Source organism: Vipera berus (assembly GCF_964194415.1).
Source record: "Vipera berus genome assembly, chromosome: 3".
Classification (NCBI taxonomy): Eukaryota; Metazoa; Chordata; class Lepidosauria; order Squamata; family Viperidae; genus Vipera; species Vipera berus.
Genome location: NC_138204.1, coordinates 43,945,367 through 43,969,846, shown reverse-complemented (window position 1 = coordinate 43,969,846; position 24,480 = coordinate 43,945,367). Strand labels below are relative to the sequence as shown.

At 37.4% G+C, this 24,480-nt stretch overlaps 1 protein-coding gene across 1 annotated transcript in view; it reads left to right on the top strand.

Moving 5' to 3' along the window:
• Positions 1 to 24,480, top strand: part of SRGAP2 (SLIT-ROBO Rho GTPase activating protein 2) — a 228,725-nt gene that overhangs the window by 186,067 nt on the left and 18,178 nt on the right. The window contains exons 13-18 of the mRNA XM_081324575.1: positions 1,963 to 1,990; positions 9,052 to 9,112; positions 11,726 to 11,803; positions 13,991 to 14,125; positions 20,930 to 21,035; positions 24,215 to 24,439. Coding sequence (XP_081180701.1) covers positions 1,963 to 1,990; positions 9,052 to 9,112; positions 11,726 to 11,803; positions 13,991 to 14,125; positions 20,930 to 21,035; positions 24,215 to 24,439 — 633 coding nt within the window. The remainder of the gene's footprint in view (positions 1 to 1,962; positions 1,991 to 9,051; positions 9,113 to 11,725; positions 11,804 to 13,990; positions 14,126 to 20,929; positions 21,036 to 24,214; positions 24,440 to 24,480) is intronic.

Genomic DNA, 24,480 nt, shown 5'->3' with positions numbered 1-24,480 from the left:
CTTCTGCCAGCCAGCATAGACCATTCTAAGCTAAATGGATCAATATTCTGAATTGGGTTGGAAGAACAGGGACTTTTGTGTTCTCTGTGTTTGTATTTTGACTGAGTTCCCACTTTTCACTAGACCATTATATTTAAAGCATAGTTTGTTTGCCAATGCATAATAGATTGACAACACAGGAGGTTATGAGCAAAGCAAATCAATCATATTCTGGCTAACCATAATATATAAACTATCACTTATGTTATCTCGCACCCTAATGACACTTTTCATTGATGTCTCAAAGAGGAGACTAAGAAGGAAACAAGATTTAATCCTTATATTTTTGTCCATCCCTTCCAATCTTCTTTATCAAGATTTATGTTTATTTGACAACATAAACAGCAGGAAAGCAGCCTCTATTAACTTGCTTTCAGTTATGGATAATAGGGAAAAGTGAGCATAACCCCCTGGGGTTCTAACTAAACTTCAAGAAAAACAACTGGGCATCACATTGTGATTGCAAGCATCTATTTGTCCATTGTAAGTGCAAATAAGCATATAATAGTATATACATATAGGCAGTAATTAAGATCAATCATTTTTTGTATCATTCACCATTGATTTGGGGCAATAACATCAGGTTATTTATTGTTAACCACTATGGATCTGTTGTCAGAGTAAGAAAATTGAGTGTTAAGATTTAAAATGTGTGGATTGTATTTATATACTAAGGTTGATAGGACACCAGAGCAATAAACAAACAAGAAGAAAATGGAAATGGAAAACTACCTTATTCTTTCACAGACTACTGCTCGATATTATCTGGAGGTGTTTACTTCAGCTAGTAGTGACTCTGTCTGTGATAGTTCACCTGGAAAAGTTACTGCTTGAAATTAGACTTTCTATATACAACAAATACTAGCATTACGTGCTATCTCATCCAAAAAATTGTTTGGAGTGAATGTGTCATGTACTCCAGGTTTTTTTTTTCTTCAAAGTTATTTTAGAAGTCATAAGTCAGTCTAGAGACAACTCTGTTTTCCCATAGGAAGGATTTCAATCACATCAGTTCAAGGTATAGTTCCACAGGTCCTCAGGAGAGCCATCCAAATGATTAAATTTAAGTGCCTTGGATCTGTAGATAAGTTATAAAGGCAAACTAAATTTCTGTTCGTCTTAAGGACTCCTGAGAAATATCATTAGGTTAGCTGCCACCATAGATACACTGCATAAATCTTCTAGCTAACTTCTAATATCACTACATTCCTTAGTCATTTCTCTATGATCAGAGAAACCCATTAATCCTCTGCCTCAAGTGACGTTCTGAGCAGATATGATGGTACTCCATTATATTTAAAATGAGTGACAAGGTGTTCCACATGAGAACACCTAAACAAATGTTTAAATGGTCATTCTACTCTGAGTCTCCTAGTAATATATAAGAAATCACAAACATATTTATGAGATGGTTTGTAATTGTTCTTGTTATTTCAGTCCTGTTACCTTTGTTTTATTGAAGACATGTTTTATTAAAGTACATTAAGTTTGAATTTGTCTCAGAGAAAATAATTTGAATTTTCTCACCCTTGTGGCTGTAAATCACCCAGCAGAGCATGCCTTTCTTAGCACGGTGCTGCCTTTAAATAATTTCAAAATGATATTACAGAAAGAAAGGGCTTTATAGTGATGCTCTCTAAGATTGGAAGTAAAAGGTTAAGTATAGCCATCTGTTAGCAATAAGTCCCCGCTGTGCCTGACCATTACAGTACTTTTATTTTAAATTAGATTTTAAAACTTAGAAGTAAATTAATCGAAATATGTCTTGTATTTGATTCTTCTCTACAAACCCCACCCCCCTGAACTCTATATATTTCAAATAAATTGATACTTTGACTGTAAATGATTTATTTGAAACATGTTTTCTCTTCCTGTTCTCTCTCGTCTATTGATAATGGTTCGTGTGAATTCTTGGATCAACAGCAGACGCAGTTCTGCCATAAGAAAGCAGGTAAGGAAGTTACTTAAATGACAATAAAATAATTCTATAGTTGTCAGCTGTTGCTGTCCGTAGTTTCTGGACTGATTTCTTTTGCAGCAATATTTTATGGGATGCTTTAAAAGGAGCAGAGAGTCCAGATCATGGAAAGTAATTGTTAATTAGTAAATCTCCTTTGCCTTGGTCAGACCCCACATGGAATATTCTGTCTGGTTCTGGACACTGCATATCTGAAAGAATAATGGCTGTATAGCAATTTGACTAAGTTCAGCAGAGCACAACCAAGATAGTGAATGAAGGATCTAGAAACTAAACCCAGAGTAGTTAAAGGACAAGGATCTTATAAGAAGGACAATTAAGGTGAAATATGAAAGCAGTCTTCAAATATCTGAAGGGTTGTCACACAGAAGATGATTTATTTTCCATTTCCATGGAGAGTAGGGCCAGAAACATTGAGTTAAAACTAGAAGAAAGGTATTTCAGCACTTGCTAAATGTTTGAGCTATCAGTAGTACAACAGGCTGCCATATGTTGTGACAAATTCTCCTTTTCTAGAGGTCTTGAAACAAAAATTTTTAATTTCTCCTGCATTGCAAAGCGGCTGAATTAGATAATCTCTATAGTTCCTTACAACATTATGATTCTGTGATTTTATAGTAGAAGGTAAAAGGACCGTTTAAAAACCCAGAAAGTGGATAAGTGCAAAACTTAAAAGAGAGATATATAATCATCAGCATATATTGTATAAATGTACAAGAGTTTAATGGGAGATTAAGATGGAAAAAAAACCAAAGCCAAATTTATTTTAACAAGTGATAGAATGTATAGTACTATCAGAATATATAGCAATCAACAGAGTCTTTACATTACTCATTTATTTAAAGCATTTATACCTTGCAGCTCAGTCAAAACTACTCAGTGGAGTTTGCAGATCAATAATCCCTTCTCTAATTATAAAAAAAGCTGCTACATAGAAGGTAAAAGGGGCATTTGTCTCCTCTTTTGGACATTTGTGGGGATGAGGCATAACCTGATACTAGATTCCTGAGAAATCAACTAATGCTTATTCTATGTTAGAATTTATCTCACGAATTATTAGCAACAATATTGAAACCTATTTTGAGATCAGGTTTCATCAGGATCACCAATATCACTTGTCGGAGAATAGCTCAGAATCTGTGTTTTATACCATTTTTCCTACCTCCTGTTCTCTAAGCTTAATTGGTGACCAGACATTTATGAATGAAGTTCAGTTACCTTTTGGATGACCAGGGAGCAATTTAGAGTGAATTGCCGGTTAGAAGTAATATATCAACTGAATTGTAGTATGTGAAAAGGACTGCACTGTGTTCAGTTGTTGCTGTGCATATAACATTGAATCATAGAGGACGTGGAGGGAGGTGAATACTCAGGCAAATGAAAGGCCCTTGCAAATTATCTGTTGATTTGTTTTGAGGCTGGAATTTGCTGAACTTCATTTGAGGCCATCATTTATCTATAGTGCTATAGTTGATTTTTTAAAAAAATTTGCATCAGACAAAAAAGACCAGGTTTCTCTATCTGTGAATGGACCCATACACATTGTTCTCTTATCTCTTCTGCTTGGAATTTTTGAACTTGAAGCTGTTGCCCTCTAATGGCTGGAACTTACTCGAGCAGTTTGTTCTCTTCCACTTCGGTTCACTTTTATAACTCTTTAACTATTCCATTTCACTGTAATTGTGTATTTCAGCACTACTGTCAGCACCTCTTGCATTATTTTCTGGTTTGTTATGTAGGTGTGTGCGTGTGTGTGTGTGTGTGTGTGTGTGTGTGTGTGTGTGTGTGTGTGTTTTTGTAGGGGGGAGGGAGATGTGCTGTGCCCGTAAGAGAAATTCTAGTGTCTTTTTGACCCTATCCACTATGACTTACAGCATGCTAATTTTTAACATAATGTTAGAAAAGCTACTAGGCTGTAAAAATTGCATTCAGAAGAGCTGGTTTACAATGCTTATTAGCACAAAATATCCCTTATTTGCAGGGTTAAAGGAAGCTATTCTGGTTCTTTGTCCCTGTGTGTACATATACAGCGGTTTGTTCATTGATGGTCACAACAGAAGTGTTATGTGTACATGCACACAAACCACTAAGGACAATATTCAAAGCAGCAATACTGATCCTTCCAGAGGAGGAACAGCTTTAATGCTGCATGCTGTCATACTTTGTAAAAGACCTCTCGGCATGCTTTATAGAGCACTAGAAGCTATAACATATGTTCACAGTAAAGTGAAAAATTGAGGTTTCTTTTCCCCCCCCCTTCCAGAACAGCTTTGATTTGAGGCTTCAATTGTAGTTTGTTGTGTTTTAATTATTAACTTACTGTAAAGTGTGTGTGTGTGTGTGTCTGTGTACATGTAGATATACATACATACATATGTGTACACACGTGTGTGTGTGTAATTTTTTTGGCTTGCTAACAAAGAATAAAAGGAGACAGATATAGATAGTGTACACTATCTATATCTGTCTCCCTTTATTCTTTGTTAGCAAGCCAAAAAATTTACACAAATATGAGCTGCCACTGCTGTGGCTACTGCCTGTAGATGGCCTTGGGCTAGGCTGAAACAGGAAATAAGATTTGTCCCGTGTTTGGGGCCTAAGCAAGTGCATTCTAAATACTTAACAAACATTTAACATATATATATATATATATATATATATATATATATATATATATATATATATATATATATATATATATATATATATATATATATATATATATATATATATATATATATATATATATATATATATATATATATATATATATATGGATCTTTGGTTATTCGGGTTTTTCCCCGCGTAGAACTAAAGGTGTAGGGGCGACGTTTCGACGGAATCCCATCCGTCATCATCAGGCTGGTGGCTTCTGCTTCCTTCTTCTGGGAGAAGCATGTGGCTGTTTGTTCCTTTTGGGAGAAGCATGTGGCTGTTCCTAGACCAGCTCAGGTCTAAGGCTGGCAGCTGAGACCAGCCCATCCACTCAAAACACACCCCCACCCAATCAGAACACACCCACCATTCAAAACACACTCCCACCCAATCAGAACACACTTACTCCCCCACCCAATCAGAGCACACCTCCACCCACAGAACACACCCCCTCTGGCAGTTTAAAAAAGAGGAACAAACAGCCACATGCTTCTCCCAGAAGAAGGAAGCAGAAGCCACCAGCCTGATGATGACGGATGGGATTCCGTCGAAACGTCGCCCCTACACCTTTAGTTCTACGCGGGGAAAAACCCGAATAACCAAAGATCCACATACGAACACCCGCGAAAACCTCAGAAAACAAATATATATATATATATATATATATATATATATATATATATATATATATATATATATATATATATATATATATATATATATATATATATATATGTAGGTCTAGAGTCTGGGGTTTCTTCCCGCGTTCCTTTCATCTTCAGAAAGTTGTGGCAACGTTTCGACGAAATCCCATCCGTCATCATCAGGCCAGAGTATTCCTCCTGCTGCTTTCAGGAGCAATGCGTGGTCTGTCTGTTCCTTTCCTTCCAACTGCCGGTGGGGCTGTGTTCCGACTGGGTGGAGGCGTGGCTGCTTTCTGATTGGGTGGGGGTGTCCTCCGACTGGGTGGAGGCGTGGCTGTCTTCTGATTGGGTGGGGTGTGTTCTGAATGGGTGGGGTTTTTTGTTGTGTCGTAATATCCTGAGTGTTGTGATTTGGTGTCTTGAGGAGTGGGCTGTGTAGTGGCCTCCAGAGCTTTGGCTTGGCTCCGAGTTCGAGGACCCGCCATGCATCTCTGGTATGGGTCAGTCAGGTTCGTGTGTGCGTTCTTCTGCTTGGGTGATAGCACTTTTGCTTGACTTGTTCTGTCTTCTGTGTGGGAGAGTTTTTGTTCTGGGTGTGGATGAGTCTTGCTGGGGCTGGTGGCATTTGGGGTTGTTTGTTGGTTTTTTAAATCCTTGTTTGCTGAAATTCGTTTGTCTATCAATGCTGGTTTCCAAATGGCATGTAGGCGGGAGGTGTCATCTCGCTTGTTCATACTGTCTGGGTGTTTTTCTATTTCAATGGCTTCTCTGATTATTCTGATATTGAGATGTTCTATTTTGGCGATTGTTTTTGTACCTTCAAAATTGATGTTGTGTCCCGTAGTGTTTATGTGTTGTACTAGTGAAGATGTGTGATCTTTCTTCTGTACTGAGTTCTTATGTTCTTCTACACGTACCTCTATTCTTCTGTTAGTCTGTCCGATGTATGTTGCTGGACAGGAGGCGCATGGGATTTGGTATATGCCCTGGTTTTCCAGTTCTATTTTGTCTTTGGGATTTCTCAGGATGGTTGATATCTTTCTGTCAGTGTTAAATGCGGTTTTGATGTTATGTTTGCGTAGTACTTTACTGATTTTGTCGGTTGTTCCTTTTATGTAGGGCAAGATGGCTCGTCCGTTGTTCTGTTCTTCTTCTTGGATGTTTTTCTGTTTCGGAGTCCGCTGCTGAATTATATTGGTGATTTTGTTTTTTTGGAACTTGTTTGCTGTCAATATGTCTGTCAGGGTGTGTAGTTCTGTTTGTATATGTGTTTCATCTGCAAGGCGTCTGGTTCTTGTTATTAGTGTTTTGGCTACTGAATTTATTTGTGCTGGGTGATGATGTGATTGCGCATTGAGGTAACGGTTGGTGTGTGTTTTCTTTCGGTAGACTGTGTGTCCTAGGGTTCCGTTTTGTTTTTTGTATATAAGTACATCCAGGAAAGGTAACTGGTTGTTTGTTTCAATCTCCATGGTGAATTTTATTTTGGGATGTAGGCTATTCAGGTGTGTTAGGAAGTTTTCTAGCTCCTTTCTTCCGTGGGGCCAGATCACGAAGGTGTCATCCACATATCTGAGCCACAGTTTTGGTTTGTTTGTAGTCTTTTCTAGAGCGTTAGTTTCAAATTCTTCCATGAAAAGGTTGGCGATAACTGGTGATAGAGGGGATCCCATTGGTGTGCCTTCTATTTGTTTGTATCTCTGGCCTCTGTGTATGAAGTATGTGTTTGATAAGCAGTGTTCTGCTAGTTCTATAATATGGTTTGGTGGTTGGTATTTGCTTCTTGTTGATAGAGCTTCTTGGACTGGCACCTGGGTGAATAGTGATACCACATCGAAGCTGACTAGCAAGTCTTTTTGGTCTATCTGTAGATTTTTCACTAATTCTATAAAGTGGTATGAGTTTTGGACATATGAAGCTGCCATTTCTGCTAGAGGTTGTAATTGTTTTGCTAGGTATTTAGCTAAGTTTTGTAGTGATGAGCCTATAGAACTTACTATGGGTCTTAGTGGGATTCCATCAACAAGTCAAGCAAAAGTGCTATCACCCAAGCAGAAGAACGCACACACGAACCTGACTGACCCATACCAGAGATGCATGGCGGGTCCTCGAACTCGGAGCCAAGCCAAAGCTCTGGAGGCCACTACACAGCCCACTCCTCAAGACACCAAATCACAACACTCAGGATATTACGACACAACAAAAAACCCCACCCATTCAGAACACACCCCACCCAATCAGAAGACAGCCACGCCTCCAACCAATCGGAAGACAACCACACATCCACCCAATCAGAAGACAGCCACGCCTCCACTCAATCAGAAGACAACCACGCCTCCACCCAGTCGGAGGACACCCCCACCCAATCAGAAAGCAGCCACGCCTCCACCCAGTCGGAACACAGCCCCACCGGCAGTTGGAAGGAAAGGAACAGACAGACCACGCATTGCTCCTGAAAGCAGCAGGAGGAATACTCCGGCCTGATGATGACGGATGGGATTTCGTCGAAACGTCGCCACAACTTTCTGAAGATGAAAGGAACGCGGGAAGAAACCCGAGACTCTAGACCTACATATATATATATATATATATAATTTTTTCCAGAAATTTCTATTTTTCTATTCCCAAGTCAGTTCTGTAATATAAGCAATGATAAGTAACTATTTGATTATTTTTTTTTACTAATGACAATACTGGTAATTTTAAAATAGCAAAATATCTCTCAGTTTGTGAAAAGCATTAGGAGCTCTTTTCCAAAATGGGGATTCTATTATCTCCAGCAGACTAAAAAATGGAAAAAGAAGCAGCCATTGAGACATATCTTTCCTGGATTGATGACATCAGATCTGTAAGACAAAAGGTGTAATGATACATGGAAAGATCTTGAGAGAGTGGGCAAAGAGATACTATTAAAGGAACTGACTATACAGGTAGTCGTCAACTTACCACAGTTTGTGTGGTGACTGTTCAAAGTTACAACAACATTGAAAAAAGTGACTTATGACCGTTTTTCACTGTTACGACCTTTCCAGCATTCTCATGATCATATGATCAAAATTCAGGTGCTTGGCAACTGATTCATATTTATAACGGCTGCTGTGTCCCAAGATCATGTGATCACCTTTTGCAACCTTCTGCCAAGCAAAGTCAATGGAGAAATCAGATTCAGTTAACAACCAGGTTACTATAGTGATTCACTTAATAACTGAGGCAAAAAAGGTTGTAAAAGCTCACTTAACATGTGTCTCACTTAAAAATACAAATTTTGGGCTCAATTGGGGTCATAAACCAAGGGCTACCTGTATATTGAAATAGAAACAAAATGTATTTAAATATTCTGAAGGCTATCACAACATTTCTTAATATTGTGTTAATTTCTTAATGTTAAGGGAAAAAATCTTAAAATTCTGCCTTAATTTCATTTAGTAGTATATTGCAGGTTTTTTTCTATAAACACATTTTTCTTTTGGGTGTTAATAGGGTCATTATGCATCATTAACCATATATAAATACTGCATCTATTCCAAGCTTCCCAGTGTGTATATTTATTTAATAATCTCTTTTGCACGATGCTCACTGTATAGCAATCTTACATTTGGAAATAGATGTCCCTTGATAGACTATTTCAAAGTATGTGAAGTTCAGAAATTTATATATTTCCTCTCCCTCTCCCCCCCTCCCTTCCTTTCTGACAAGCTGTTGTTTTCATCACATTTTGTCTATTTTGTCATTCAGGATTCCAGCCACGCAATTCCTTTGGTGGTAGAGAGCTGTATTCGTTTCATTAGCAGACATGGTAAGTGTGAAAAGAAAAAAAAATCCCAAGATTTTACTTTATTGTTGAGGATGTCTAAAGTGACAGTTTCAAGGTATTTAAAAACAAATGTCTGCAAGAGGGACAGTGTTATCACTTTTTTATTCATAACTTCCTCTGTTAAGTTTTAGGATTTTTTTGACCTAACATCTCTGCCAAATGCAGCTCAAAAAGGCAGTTTGCAGTGGTTATGCCTGGGCTTTTCCCTTCTTTAGCCTTTATTGGCCAATAAAAACATTCCTATTTAGATGGGCATTTGACTGTTGAGCTAATTATCAGCTGTTATGTTTGCCAACATAATTCAGTTTTGCATCAAAGTTCTTATATCAAATGTAATTTGTAATAATCAAGAAGTAATGTTACTGTGAAAGAAATGCCTCTTTGTCACTTAATGACATATAAGAAGCTCCTTCCAGTTGTAAGGTTTCATTAGGCATTACCCACACATTGCTGTATACTTGCTCCAATCAGAGTGGGAAGTATGCATTTATCTACATAATAAAGGACTGTTTGTTTAAATCTGTAGGCTGTGACAAGTTAAATGATGCATGGAACAAACACTAATTCACAGGAAATAAGGTATCCTTTCACATAATTGAAAAACAGTGGAGGAAAAGAGAAATATAATAAATTCATAGATAATCCAATGTTAAAATAAATGGCCTCCGATCAAAGCTGTACGTTTTATATAGAGATTTTTTACCTAATTTCCTTCTGGCCAATGCAAGCATGCCATTATATCCATAGAAGATGTTTTGCTCTTGGATAATAAATAACAGATTTTCTCTGAAGTCATTTGAAGTAACAGTTTAAAAATAATTAATTGATTGTGGTACAACTTCCATTACGAAAAACCCTTTATGGGAGACTTGGATTTTTCTGTGTCCAGAGTATTCATATTATAAATAGAAACTCTCTATTTCATATCAAAGGATTCTTTCATTTAAAAAAAACAAAGATTTTAGATCTAAATCATGTATAATATAAACCAAATAATATCCCATGTATCTCATTCTCTAGAAACTGGATTGCATATATACAGGCTGCTGCTTTAAAGAAGATTTGACTGATTTACTTTCAAAAGTTTTCTGATTACTCTAGCTTGAAAGCCTCCACCAGGGATTGAGTACTAAATTCAAGCAATTTTGTAATTAGTGTAATAATTTAATCATTCTGTGCGCTACAAATTGGATCAATATCCCATATACAACTGAACACCAACATTTAACCTGTTTTCTGTTCAAATATTATTTATTTTAAAACTCACCTTATAATAATTAGATATCTGACAGGATTCAACTGATAGGAAAAAAAATAAAAGCCAAGCAAGAAAAACAACTGTGATAAAAAGCCATAGAGGCTAGACTGTCACAGAAACCACGAACCTTAGATGAATAGCACCCTAACCATAACAAAATAAACATTGGTACAAGCTTGGCCTTCACATAGAGAGATCATCACAATCAGAGAACCAAATTATGTATCTTGTGTCTATGTATAATGTGCAAATCCTCATAATTAGTTACAAATAACAATGTCTGACAGATCTAAAAACTGAGGCACGTGTGTTGAGAGACATGTTGAGGACCCAAATATATGCAGTACAATGCAGTAAGACATGTACGGATCTGTACATTGGGGGAACAAAACAACCATTTTACAAACGCATGGCACAACATAGGAGAACAAACTCATCAGGACAGGATTTAGCAGTCCATCTGCATTTGAAACACAAAGGTCACTCTTTTGAGGACAGCAAAGTCCACATTCTGGACAGAGAGGAGTGCTGGTTTGAAAGAGGGAACAGCTGTCTCTCAACAGAGGGGGACGGATATGATCCCACCTACCTCCTGTTTACAACACAGTCCTTTCAGCAGTTCCAAGAAGGTTCCACATCCATTTGCACTCTTCAGGTGACCCTGAGGACACAGATAAACCTCCAAGTCACCTCAGCAACTCTCAGAAAGAATGCTAATGACTAGATGACTGCAAGGAATTTAAATCTTTCCATCCTCCACCATTCAGTTAGAACTGAAGAAGTTTCTTGGATGAGAAGCGAAACATCTTCAAGGAAAATCAAAGTGCAATTGCCTTTGAAAAAGCACCTTTGGGACAACCATGACCTGGATGACGGAGAACCTCCATAGAAGTTGAGGACTCACACTGTATAAAACGGGCATAGGAATCATGAGATCCTAAGAATGTTTTTGGACTGTATTTATTACTCACTATGGCTTAGTTGATGTAAAAAAATTTCAATTGTTTCAAGTTTGGAAGTGATTGAAAAATTCAGTATATATATATATTGTGTGTGTTGACAAATACAAATATACATATATATATACTTATGTGTAGCATTTCTGTACAATATATGTGTAACAATTCTCTCAATCTTTTCTGGAAGACATTTTGTTTCAATGTATTTAAGGTACAAAATCATTGAATGCTGTAATTGGACCCTAGAAAGTTCTATAATAATGCCACAATTTTGACTTCAAGTGACTGTATCTTAGGTTCCTTTATCAAAAAAAGGTGGAAGGATATCATTTGTGTAGTTCCTTCAGTTTTCATGTATGCTTCCTATTTTCTTCCCAGGACTTCAGCATGAAGGAATATTCAGGGTGTCTGGATCTCAGGTTGAAGTGAATGATATAAAAAATGCATTTGAGAGAGGTAAGAGCAATTATGTTTGCCTCTGCATTTGCTTTGTGCTTCAGGATTTAAGAGATGCTAAGACTGAAGTTGCAAAAGAGGACAAGATCTTCTTTTCCATGGTTCTCATGCTGCTGTAATGAGTATATATTTCACATCCTTACCCCACCTCCATCCCCCAATGCTCAGTAATCTTTGGTATCTAAATCCCTTAGGTTTCTGCTTCTTGTCACATCGCTATATAAACATTTCAGACTGAAGGTGTGTGGAATTTCTAAAAGGCCTTATAAATTATTTTAAATTCCTTTAAGTTGTGACATTTTCATAAGTAAATGCGATAGTGACAGCAGGAAGTTCATGGGAGGACAGTTCAATGGAAGTGATTGAAGGGAGAACTCTTCAAATCTGGCATAGGTTTCCTCACATATTTTGTCCTGCAAAACTCTCACAGAAAATTCTCATATTTCATCCTACAATGGAAAGAATATCCTTCCGTTCCATGGTTGCACCTTTCTTTAAACACAAGTAGTTTCAGGAGGGGAGAAGAATAAATGAACCGGTTTGAAAAATTGGTTTAGGATTTTGAATATGCTGGGCTTTGGAGTTCTATTTGTATTGATGTTGTGATTATATATATATATTGCTTACCTTATTTTGTTTTTAATCATTTGTATGCTGGCTGTTTGATAAATTGGGTAACATCACTGAAATTAATTGAATTTGAGATTTTTCTTAATAAATATGGTTGTGGAAAGATGGAACATTTTTGTCTGTGAGACAAAGTAAACGTATGCAAATTATAAATACTGCATTTTACAGAACAAGGGACCTTGGTACCTTATACCTCTCAACATCCTCAGTTAGCATAGCCAAGGATAAGGACTGCTGAGAACTAGTGTTCAGCAACAGCTGAAAGTCTACAGGTGCCATATGAAAAGTTTCTAAGAGACACATCAAATTGTTCTAGCATTATTATGTAAATATTATATTTAACTAAAAAGAAGGTAAATAGTTTACCTATAGAACGGAAGACCCTTCTTATATTTACTGACAATACAGTCATGGGAGCAATTCTTCTTCTGTCTGACCTTTCAGTGAAGGGTTGCTCTAAATTCCAGATCCAGATCTTTGATGTCAGTACAGTACAAAACACTAAATTTTCTACATCCATTTCTCATGGTCTTTTCAAAGCACATGCAATACTAAAACAATGCTTGTTATTAATGTTTGTTGTTCTATCAAAAGGCTCTTGATGAGAATTATTTTGATATCAGCTGAGTTGCAATGGTTTCAGTTACATGAAAAAATATATAACTAACAGTTTACCCAATAATCAAAATTAATTATTTCCAACTTAATAGGAATACTTTCTTTCTTTAGCTCTTATGATAGCAATAGATGGATTCCCGTAGGCTGGAGAACTATGTGCTCCTGCTTTTTAGGCATGGCTGATTATTAACATTGTTTATGTGAGATTTTTGCAATCATTCTGAAACCAGAACATTGCAAAGTAGAACTTTCACATGTTCCATTTTAAACTCTTTGCCTTTGCATTAGATTACAGTGTTTATCCCCTTAGTCAGAGTACAGATTGCCTGTGTTGTAGCCCTATAACATCTACTGGCTAGAACTATGTTGCTATGAATAGAATAATAATTAGAGTAGACTAGGGTAGAGTAAAGTAGAGTAAAGTAAAGTAGAGTGCAATAGAATAGAATAATAGAATAGAATAGAATAGAATAGAATAGAATAGAATAGAATAGAATAGAATAGAATAGAATAGAATAGAATAGAATAGAATAGAATAGAATAGAATAGAATAGAATAGAATAGAATAGAATAGAATAGCTTTATTTGACCAAGTGCGATTGGACACACAAGTCTTTTTTCTACAGTGCAGAAGCTCTCAGTGTATATGCAAAGCTACAGGGTATCATAACAATAATACCAATAAGAAGGGGTAGTAGAGAAAATGAAAAAGATAACAATAATACTACAGTAGTGTTAGCCTTATGCTGAATGTCACTTTTAAGAATGGGAGTTAATTTTTTTACTGAATTTAATTTTGGGGGGGTTGGAGGTTTTTTGTTTTTATTTTCAAAACAAAATCTTACTTGACTTTCCTTCCATATTTTGCAGTTTGTTCTTTTTAAATATGCAAATATCCTATTTACTCTGTTGCTATTGTCTTTGTTTTGTGGTTACCAGGAGAGGATCCACTGGCTGGAGACCAAAATGACCATGATATGGATTCAATTGCGGGTGTCCTAAAGCTCTATTTTCGTGGGCTAGAACATCCCCTCTTCCCCAAGGAAATCTTTCATGACCTGATTGCCTGTGTCAGTAAGTAGCACAAAAATGCACAAGCCAGTTAGGACTTAATGCTATCTTTTAGAAACCTTACCACTGGCTTCTCAGAACATTCCTTAATCCTGACAGTATCTCACAGGAGACTAGAGATCTGAAACATGTCAGTTTGCTTCTGAGATAGTAAATATACAAAATCAGAATAAAAGATTATTATTTGCCTCTCACTGGGTCATAAATTAGTTCAACAATATGTATTTATCTTAATGTTCATCTGAATCCCACCACATATTTCTGTTAATCTGTGCCTTTCCTTTTGATTAACTGATTAAAAAGGTGATTCTGTGTGCTTCCCCAGTAGACTGTAATGTGATAATTATAGCTTGTAAGCCTAATGCGGACAGAATAGGATTAACAATATAGATTTTAAGACATAAAGATCTATTTCCTTCTTTTTAAACAAAGGGGTTTTTTAAAAAAAAAATTGAAACATTTCTCTATTTTGGGGTTTGATCCAGTCTTTCTTGACTTCCCCATCCCACCATATTATTAGCTTATTCTTCCCAATGCCATTTCATTTGATTATACTAAAGAAAAGTGATGACTAGGTAAATTAGTAAACTGAAAATAATCCAATACAGAATATTTTTACTTTAAAGGGAGTGCTTTAGGCAATTGTTTTGTCCTTTTTTATCTTTATCATTTGAAGGCAATATAGGATCAATATGGCTTCATCATTTAGTTAATTATTTATTTGAGAGACAGAAAGACAGCCAACAGTTGTCTGTTGGTGGGCATCTTCCTTAAAGATAATAGACATTCCTCACAGTATTTTTCTGCAGCATGTAGGAAACAAATTAAGCTAGTAATTTACACCTTATCGTTTCAAGGGTATTAATATTTTCCCTGGGACTGATAGGTTTATAGTAAACCTCTTGGTGCTGACTCACTTCTATTGCAAACAGTGAATTCATTGTCAAAGCATAAGAAGGACCATGCTGGAAAAAGCCTTTGAAGTGAGATATAGGAGAGCTCCTCTTAAAAAGATCTGCAGTTTCATTTTCACAAGAAATGAGTCTACTCAGTAGACTTTTCATCTGTTAGATGAAAAGAGCAGCTTGTTGCCAAATAATTCTAAACTTCTAGAGCCAAGGCTTTGTGCTGCCCACTTTTTCCCCATTATATTGCTGTAGACATAGCTCTTTGTCTCATCATTCAGGAATGCTAATCTGCCTGTGGAATATTAAGCTAAAGATTTCTTTTGAAACACCCACCTTAAGAAACTAAGTGTAATAGACTATCTGATGTAATTGCTACAATGGATAGTATTCAGTACTTCCACACTTGACCAGCTTCAGATTTTCAAGTCGTGTTCTGTTAAACCAGAATATAATTAAACATTACATGCATCCACACAAGCATGAATCATTGTAAAACTATAATTCTCAGTAGTTCCATTCTGAAATTTGGAGAGAAAAATGTCCAACTACCAAAAGCAAAATTCTGAGGTTGCTCTCTCCTGCTACCCCTTGCATACCAGAATGCTTACTACTATCTCAGCCTGCCTTTTTAAAAAATAAAACCACCATACAGTGATCAGTAAAGAGTGAGTCCTACGGGAATAGGGCGGTATACAAATCCAATAAAATAAATAAATAAATAATACATAAAAGCAGAAGCATAAAACAAATATGTGATTTGTCTCACATGGGATTAATATTAAGGCATTACATTTTTAATTATAATTCTAATGAAGTTATGGATTTGGATATTTTTCCATATCCATATTCATCTATATAGATCACGGGTCGGCAACCCGTGGCTCTGGAGCCGCATGCGGCTCTTTCAGCCTCCTGCGGCTCCCAGTTTGAAGAGAGAGATGGAGAGAGGCACTTGTGCTTCCCTTCTCCCCCCCCCCCTGTGTGTGTGTGTGTGTGTGTAACTCATGCTGTTCTCCAAGAAACTGACAAGCTTATTGGGCAGAGCTCCTGCCTTTGCTGCGTCTCCACAGGAAGCAGCAAAAAGCAGGGCAGGAGAGGCAGCCCAATAAGAATGTGTGTCAGCTTGTCCAAGAACAGTGTGAAGCCAGCTTGCCAGGTGAGCAGAAGATCGGAGGGAGGGAGGGAGGGAGGGAGAGAGAGAGAGAGAGAGAGAGAGAGAGAGAGAGAGAGAGAGAGAGAGAGAGAGAACTCATGCACAGCAGCCTCTATTTCTTTTTAATTAAATTCTTCAATCAAGGTCCCCCCCCCTTGCGTGTGTACGTGCATTTTGCAGCTCCCAGTGTTTTTTTTCCTTTGGGAAACAGGTCCAAGTGGCTCTTTGAGTGTTTAAGGTTGCCAACCTCTGGTATAGATGAAGGTGATTTATTAAGAATATCCTCTTGATTTTACAAAAAACTTGGAGAGCAATTGGGAATTCTTTAAGAATTTACTGCTATATTGATTTTTATTCAATTCTTAAAAAATACAAGTGAACCATAGAAATATGCCCTTTAATGTTCAAATATTTTGCTATAGTTAAGTAAAGGTAAAGGTAAAGGTTCCCCCGCACGTGCGTGCTAGTCGTTTCCAACTCTAAGGGCCGGTGCTCATCTCCGTTTCAAAGCCGAAGAGCCAGCGCTTGTCCGAGGACGTCTCTGTGGTCATGTGGCCGGCATGATTAGACGCCAAAGGCACATGGAACGCTGTTACCTTCCCACCATAGTGGTCCCTATTTTTCTACTTGCATTTTTATGTGCTTTCGAACTGCTAGGTTGGCAGAAGCTGGGACGAGTAACAGGCGCTCACTCTGTTACGTGGCACTCGGGATTCGACCTGCCAAACTGCCGACCTTCTGATCGACAAGCTCAGCGTCCTAACCCACTGAGCCACCGCGTCCCTTGCCAACTAATAAGAAATATTTCATTAATTTCTTGTGTTGCTTTATTTTGTATATCCTAAGAAACAATATTTACAAGATCATGAAAGCCATACTAATATTAATTACTAAAGGCTAATGTGCAATTATTTCAGATTCTCAAAACTTTCTGTCAAAATGGACACTGTTCCAAAGATGTTAATATCTACCAATTTAATTATAGTCCTTTAAACTCAGTCTAGAAACAGGAGTTCAAAGTTATAAATGCTAGTACTACTTTTATTATAAGATTACTGTAGCAGAATCTTGCAAGTCTGAAAGTGCCTCTCCTCTTCTTGCCTCTATTTTCAAGAGAACTATAATCACTCACTGTTTACTGGCTTCCTTTAGTGAACAAATACAGTATTTTTTTAAAAATCCTTTTCTGACCAACATGCACACTTAACATCCAGATGTGTGCCCCTGACAACAGCATGTGCCAGAAGGAGACTAATGCTGATGTAGATTTCATGAGAACTTTACCTGAACAAAATGGCAACAACTAGTGTTCTTAGTAGCATCTCTCTCTCTTTTTCTCTATCGTGTTTGCTTAGCAACCATTTTGTTTCTGATTTAGTGAATGAACTATGGTCACTGAATAAGGAGAGGGTGTGGGGAGGGTTGAATCTGAGACACTTCTTCAAATTACATTTCTATTTTCGACTCAGATTTCTCTTCTGACTGTTTTCTGGGTTGCAACTCTTCCTGTTCCTCAAGATCATTCTCTTATATCATTACAGTACCTTAAAGAGGGCCAAGAAAATTTTTAAGAGAGCCTGTTTGGGTGTGAAATTGAAGAGAGTTCTCTGGTTTTAAATTATGTAGCATTCCATACTTTAAGCAATTTTAACGTTGTAGATGGTAAGGATTTAAAAGTGAATGCATTGCCTCATTAATAGCAAATTGGGACTGGTGATCCATTTTTATCTCTATCTTCCCTGTCTTCCTGTTCTGGCTGAGATATTTCCATAGAAAGCAGTAGACTGTAAGCCCTAATCAGCTTCTCCCCCCAAAAAAACTGCTTCTACAGCATATATGGAACCCCCAAAACATTTTTGGAAGTAAAAGTTATGCTTGAGATGACCACATGAGGCATTGTAGCTTGTTCTCTAAAATTAATAATAAACAAATTTAAAAATAAACATTCTGCATGGGTGTGAAGCCTGATGGAGGAGGGCAAGTGCCCATAAGGGAAGGAGTGAAGGAGGGGTTACATATTGATATCACTCAACCATATTCTGCATTTTATATTTATTTTTCTATTTAAAAAATACTTATAGACTACCACTAAGCGTAACAGCAGAAGCAAGGAACTCTCCAAAATAAATAAAAGACACTGCAAAGTTAAACAGTAGGAAAATAATGGGCTGAGTGGAACAAAAATATCTCCACTCCCCAAATACCATCAAAAATCATATAATGCATTGGGCAATCCAATAAAAATTTAAGAAAAGCCACCAAAAACAAACAGTTCTTTGATGTTTTTCAAAAAGCCTATGGCAGATATTCCTGGCAATGCATTCTTGAGATGTAGGAGCCATTGCAGAAGTTCTTTCCTTCTACCTACAATTCTAATTTCTTTGAGCAAGCAGACATGTAACAGGAATTTTCAGTTGATCTCCTTAAAGTACAGGCAGGTTGATAAGGAGGCATGGATTACATCATATAACTTGGTTCCAAATATTAGTTTTAAAATTTAAACCAGCACATTAAAATGGGCTTGGTGCAGTTAGCATTGTGTACATCCCGATTCAACTTCAACAATATCTTTGGGACAACCACGTTCTACTCTGCACCAGTTAAACTTGTTGAATTCCTTTTAAAGTCAGGATTTGGAGCCAGGCAGGGGAGTTTGTTCAACACCTGATGGACAAAGTCGCTCGGATTTGTTGGCCCCCATTCATAGAGATAGTCTGTGTGAGATGCCCAGAGAGAGGTCTTGCCCTATTATCTGGGAACAGTTTGATCCGGTTGACCCTGATGAAGTGGACAGGGCTCTTAATGCTGTCAGTGGCACCACCTGTCACTTAGATCCTTATCCCTCCTGGATGGAGAAAACCTCCAGAATAATGAGTAGCGGGTGGGTCCAAATAGTGATTAATACATCTCTAGAGAAAGGGACAGTTCCGGATGGTTTTAAGCAAGCCCTAGTTCACCCCCTCCTTTTAAAACCGTGACTGGATCCCACCTGCCTGGACAATTTTCATCCAGTTTCCAAACTCCCATTCTTAGGGAAGGTTGTGGAAAAGGCCTGGCAGCTGCAAAGGATCCTGGATGAAACAAATTATATGGACCCCTTTCAATCAGGATTCAGGCCTGGTTATGGGATGGAAATGGCATTGGTCGCGCTTGTCAGTGATCTCTGGTGAGAGTGAGATGGGGGTAGTGCAACCATCCTCACTCTCCTTGACTTCTCGGCGGCTTCAATACCATCGGCCATGTTATCATTTTGGGCCGGCTATAGGGGCTGGGGCTAGATGGCATAGTTCTGTGTTGGTTCATCTTCTTTCTCTTTGGCCAGTCCCAACTGATATTGCTAGGGAGAGGTCCATACTTCAGCTAGTTGTGCACCAGTTGCGGCCTTTCCTGGACTAGGATTCCCTGCACTCAGTCGTTCAGTCCCTAATCTTCTCACGGCTGGACTATTGTAATGTGCTCTACATGGGGCTCCCTTGAAGAGCATTCGGAAGCTACAGCTGGTGCAGAGTGCAGCAGCACAGGTAGTTATCCCCCCCCAAATGCCCCCTGTAACACCACTGCTCTGTGAGCTGCATTGGTTACCAGTCTGCTTCCAGGTGCACCTTTAAAGCCCTTCCTGGCATGGGTTCAGGTTACTTGAGGAACCCTCTCACCCACTGAAATTGGCCCATACCACTCGTGCCAGCAGAGGAGGCATGCTGCAGGTCCCATCAGCCCGATTATTCCTGCTGGTGGGGTCCAGGAGGAGGGACTTTTCTGCTGTTGTTCCTGTCCTCTGGAACATCTTGCCCCCCCCCATGTGATGTTGGAAGGAAGGAAGGAATTCCAGAAAGCAATATAAAAGGAAGGATTAGCTATCTAATTTCCTTCCTTAAGTAAGAAAGTATCTTTGAAACAGTGACCCAGTGGCATACAGGTATAAAAAGAATGGATAGAAAGGAGAATATAGAACCAAATATAGCAGTAAATGATCAAAGAGAGATAGAAACGAAATGGTTAACACCATTTGGGTATTGCTTAGACCAGCTGGAGATTTACAAGCAAAGAATAGACCTGGATTGTAAGACCAAGAAATTGCAAATGATTAGAATTAAGATTAGTGTAACAAATTTGGGAAATGCAGTAAAGTCATGCTATTGTATAGGACCAAATTCTAGGATAGGTACCAGATAAGAGGAAGTTAGAGTATAAGAAATAGAAAATGCATAATAAATAAGAGCACACTAATGATCAGCTAAGAAACAACATTCATTTTTGTAAAGCATCTTGATGATAACCAACATTTTTATTGAGAGCTAGTTTGTGTCCTGCCTGGTTTTATAAGTTTATGTGAGAGTCTCTTTTTTGACCTTCATAATCACATTGCTGAGATGCAGATAGATAGATAGATAGATAGATAGATAGATAGATAGATAGATAGATAGATAGATAGATAGATAGATAGATAGATAGATAGATGGATGATAGATAGATAGATAGATAGATAGATAGATAGATAGATAGATAGATAGATAGATAACCCACCAACCTGTATACATACACACTTCTGCTATGCTGTGAATTCCCAATGTCTCTGCATGTGATAAAATAAGATTTACACACATTCAAACATAAAAATATTTAAAAACCAGATTATTCTTATATCTGTGAAAATGTCAACCAGAACTTAGAGTAGTAAGTTAAAGTGTGACCACATTATTCAGTTTTATCCTATCATGTCTATGAAGCTGTTCTCTTTTTCTTTAGCAATGGACAACCTGCAAGAGAGAGCTCTACACATCCGAAAAGTCCTGCTGACTTTGCCAAAACCCACATTGATTGTAATGAGATACCTCTTCGCATTCCTCAGCCAGTAAGTGTTCGAGTAATTGAATACTGTAGCTATTACATTGGTATTCTGGAGGGAAATATTAGAATCTTAAAGTTGAAGGACACTTTGGGGACTGTCTAATCTCACACCTACCTCTTGCATGAAGTTTATAGCTAAAGCATCTCCATCAGAAAGTTGTTTCAGCTAAAATTCTTTCTATCAGAACTTAATGCATTGCATTAAAATTTTCATTTATAAGGCTGCAAGATAATCTGAAAAGTTAACTGTCATAAATATGGTCCCTTAGAATTGTTTTGTTGAATTTCAAACATTCCCATTTAATTGGCCTCAGGAACCTAACTATATGAATATTAGAAATGCAATATATAAGAAAGTGTAATGCCCATTTCACTGTTATGGTATTGATGATGATGATGATGATGATGATGATGATGATGATGATGATGATGATGATGATGATGATGTTGAAGAAGAAGGAGAAGTAGTAGTAGTAGTTGGAAGGGATCTTGGAGGTCTTCTAGTCCAACCCCCTTTAAATCATTCTCAGAAATTTCAACAGAATTTTGTGTCCTGCTTAAATTACAAAAGTATATTTTCTCATGTTGCAGCAAGTATTTTCCTTCTAGTACTAGTAACAGGAGAAAAGAATGTTGCAGACAGTACAAATGCACCCATGTTTGACTTTTTAATTCCTGAGATTTCACTAGCCAGATGCATGTGATTTTAATTCTGCTTTTACAGCTAACAGACTTATTTTAAGAGAAAAGGGCAGACTGACATTCTGATGTATGTATCCATTAACCAGTTTTCTGTCAGATATATAGGGAATGTACGTTTCTGCTGTTGGTAGGCAGTATTTTGTATTTGGAATATTGTATGCTTGTTTCATGTGTCTCACCTACACAGAGATACTTCTGTGCATTTATGCAGTCTTTTTAAGAGTATATACGTAAGTGAGACATAATATTGGAATTTGTGCTTAAAATATAATGAGCACCTTCCTCAGTCTACCATAGATATTAAATGATTTCAATAAAAGCTTTCATAAAGGGTATTTCTGTACTCTTTCTCCAAAAATAGGCTATTCAAATACTGTCATTGTCTTTGCTATCATTTGTGCTCTGCTACAAATTTTGGGGGTGTTGATGTTGACAATACATGTTATGACATGGTTTAGAAGCATGTAATGCTTCTAAAATGACAGAGGGGAGAACATCCAAAAATATTTCTTTAATAAAGCTATTTATACATTTTTAGGCTATCATTGGTGAATTTATATATTTCTAGACAGCTAATGCTAGATGTTTTTACTGGAGTAATTTGTGTAAGTAAATAAATCGATGCCTAGATAGAAGGCAGCATCTAACCGATCTGGATTAATTTTGAAGAAACAAACAAATAGGATTCCTTGAATGGCAGACCATTAGGAAATACAAGATTAGAAAGTGCCAAATATCTTCAAAATAGGCAGAGACAAACTATTTCTTTATTGTTGCCAAGAAACAAAATGAATATATTTATAAAATCATCAGGAGGTGATCTCAACTCAAAGGATGTTTCATCTTTAAGCAAATAAATACCCTAAGCAATCTGCTGGGAAAGATATTTTCTTAAACACAGACAGGTGGCTGCTGGTATATAATCCAGGGGTACAGCAAAGGGATTTCTCTTTTAGTTCTATCCCCTAATGTTTATATTGTTTATTAAATCCACGAGATAAAAAAATAGAGCTTGCACTAAAAATCTATATCTTTCTAAGTTTATCAGAAGATAGAACTGTGGGGGACCCTACAGTTGTTGGGATAGTATATTCCCTAGGGACTGGGTCACCATGAAAAAGACCTGAGTCCGAGTCCATCCCCTCAATTTCAGAAGGCAGAATCATTTTGTTCTTCAAAAACCACTGTGTCATTCTGCCTTTAAAATATTCTGCAAATATTCTAATTAAAGGACATGGAGTGAATGTTATAGTTTGAATGTCATAAAATGTTAAATATGCATGAGAGAAGCTGAAGGACAAGTGCTAGATACTGAATTTTGTTGGCTAGCCAAGTTTATTTTATTTTTATGGATAAATAAATAGTAATGTACTGGATTTATGGCATGCTTCCTCTGCAAGTTTTGTAGGGAGAGTTACAGTTAAAAACAAAAGAAAAAATTATTCAAGTAAAATACTTTTTTACACGGAACAATTTTTTCTCAGCTAAGTCCTGATTTCAGGTGGTCAAACCCAGTTCTTATTGAAAGGTTATGAAATGCTTTCAAGTGAGACTCAAAGATTGCTGCCTAAGTGTAAGAGTGCATCTCCCTTTGTTTTTTGGAGTTTGAAAGGTGAAACATCAGCAACTGAACTGTGTCCTGGGCAGTTGAAAGCACTATTTTATAAATGACGGTAGTGGAATATGGAGAATGTAGGGGTGAGCTTTCCCAATCTTTAAAGCAAAGTTGTTCTTCTGAGCCTTTTTGTTTATCTTCAGGAATGTTCAGTGTGTCACACCAATGTTTCAAATGCCTGCGATTGACATTCCGTGTTGAACATTGGCATGAAGCTTTTAGTGTTCTCTTTGAAAAAGAAATATATTTTAGCTGTGAAGAATGGATGCAAATAGGGGGGGGGAATCAAAGGGGTGTGTTAGAATCTTTACGGTGTTGTGCTGTGAACCATGCAGCATCATATTCAATCACACTTTCATCTGCCTCTTGGCTGTTTATGAGGTGTGGCTGATGCAGCTGTTCTCTAGGCAGGGTGCATGGAACAAATGCCAAAAAAATGCTGGCAAAAATGCGCAGTCTGCACTAAAAGGAAACTAGATGATGAGTCTTCCATTCCTCATTACATACAGTCGCACACATATACTTTTAACAAATGTTCTCTGTGTTAATTGAACATAAAGTGAAAATTGTTCCTCCTGTTAAATAAAGAAATCCATGTGCTATCCAGTAGAAAAAACGTTCTGAATGTCTTCTGCTAGAGAAATATCATCCATACAAAGAAAATTAAACTTCTTGTAAGGTATCAAATGCAGAAAAGCTCCATCTTGTCTGCTGTACGTAGTCGATTTTAAGCATAACTTTAGTTAAGTAGTCTCAAGACATTCTTGCTACTTTAGATCGGATTTCCATTTTAGAAAGTTACTCTACTTCTGGGACTTTGGGATAATGTTCCCTATTGCCACTCTTCTCTCTCTTTTTTCCTACAGTTTATCTCAGTTCAGTGAAGAGAACATGATGGACCCCTATAATTTAGCCATCTGCTTTGGACCCACACTGATGTCAGTGCCTGAAGGCCATGATCAGGTCTCCTGCCAAGCTCATGTTAATGAGCTCATCAAAACTATAATCATACAACATGAGAATGTCTTCCCAGGACCAAGAGAGCTGGAGGGACCTGTATACACCAGGGGTGGAAGCACTGAGGATTACTGGTACGGTAGGATGTAAACGGAGAGAAGTGAAGGGAGCAGTA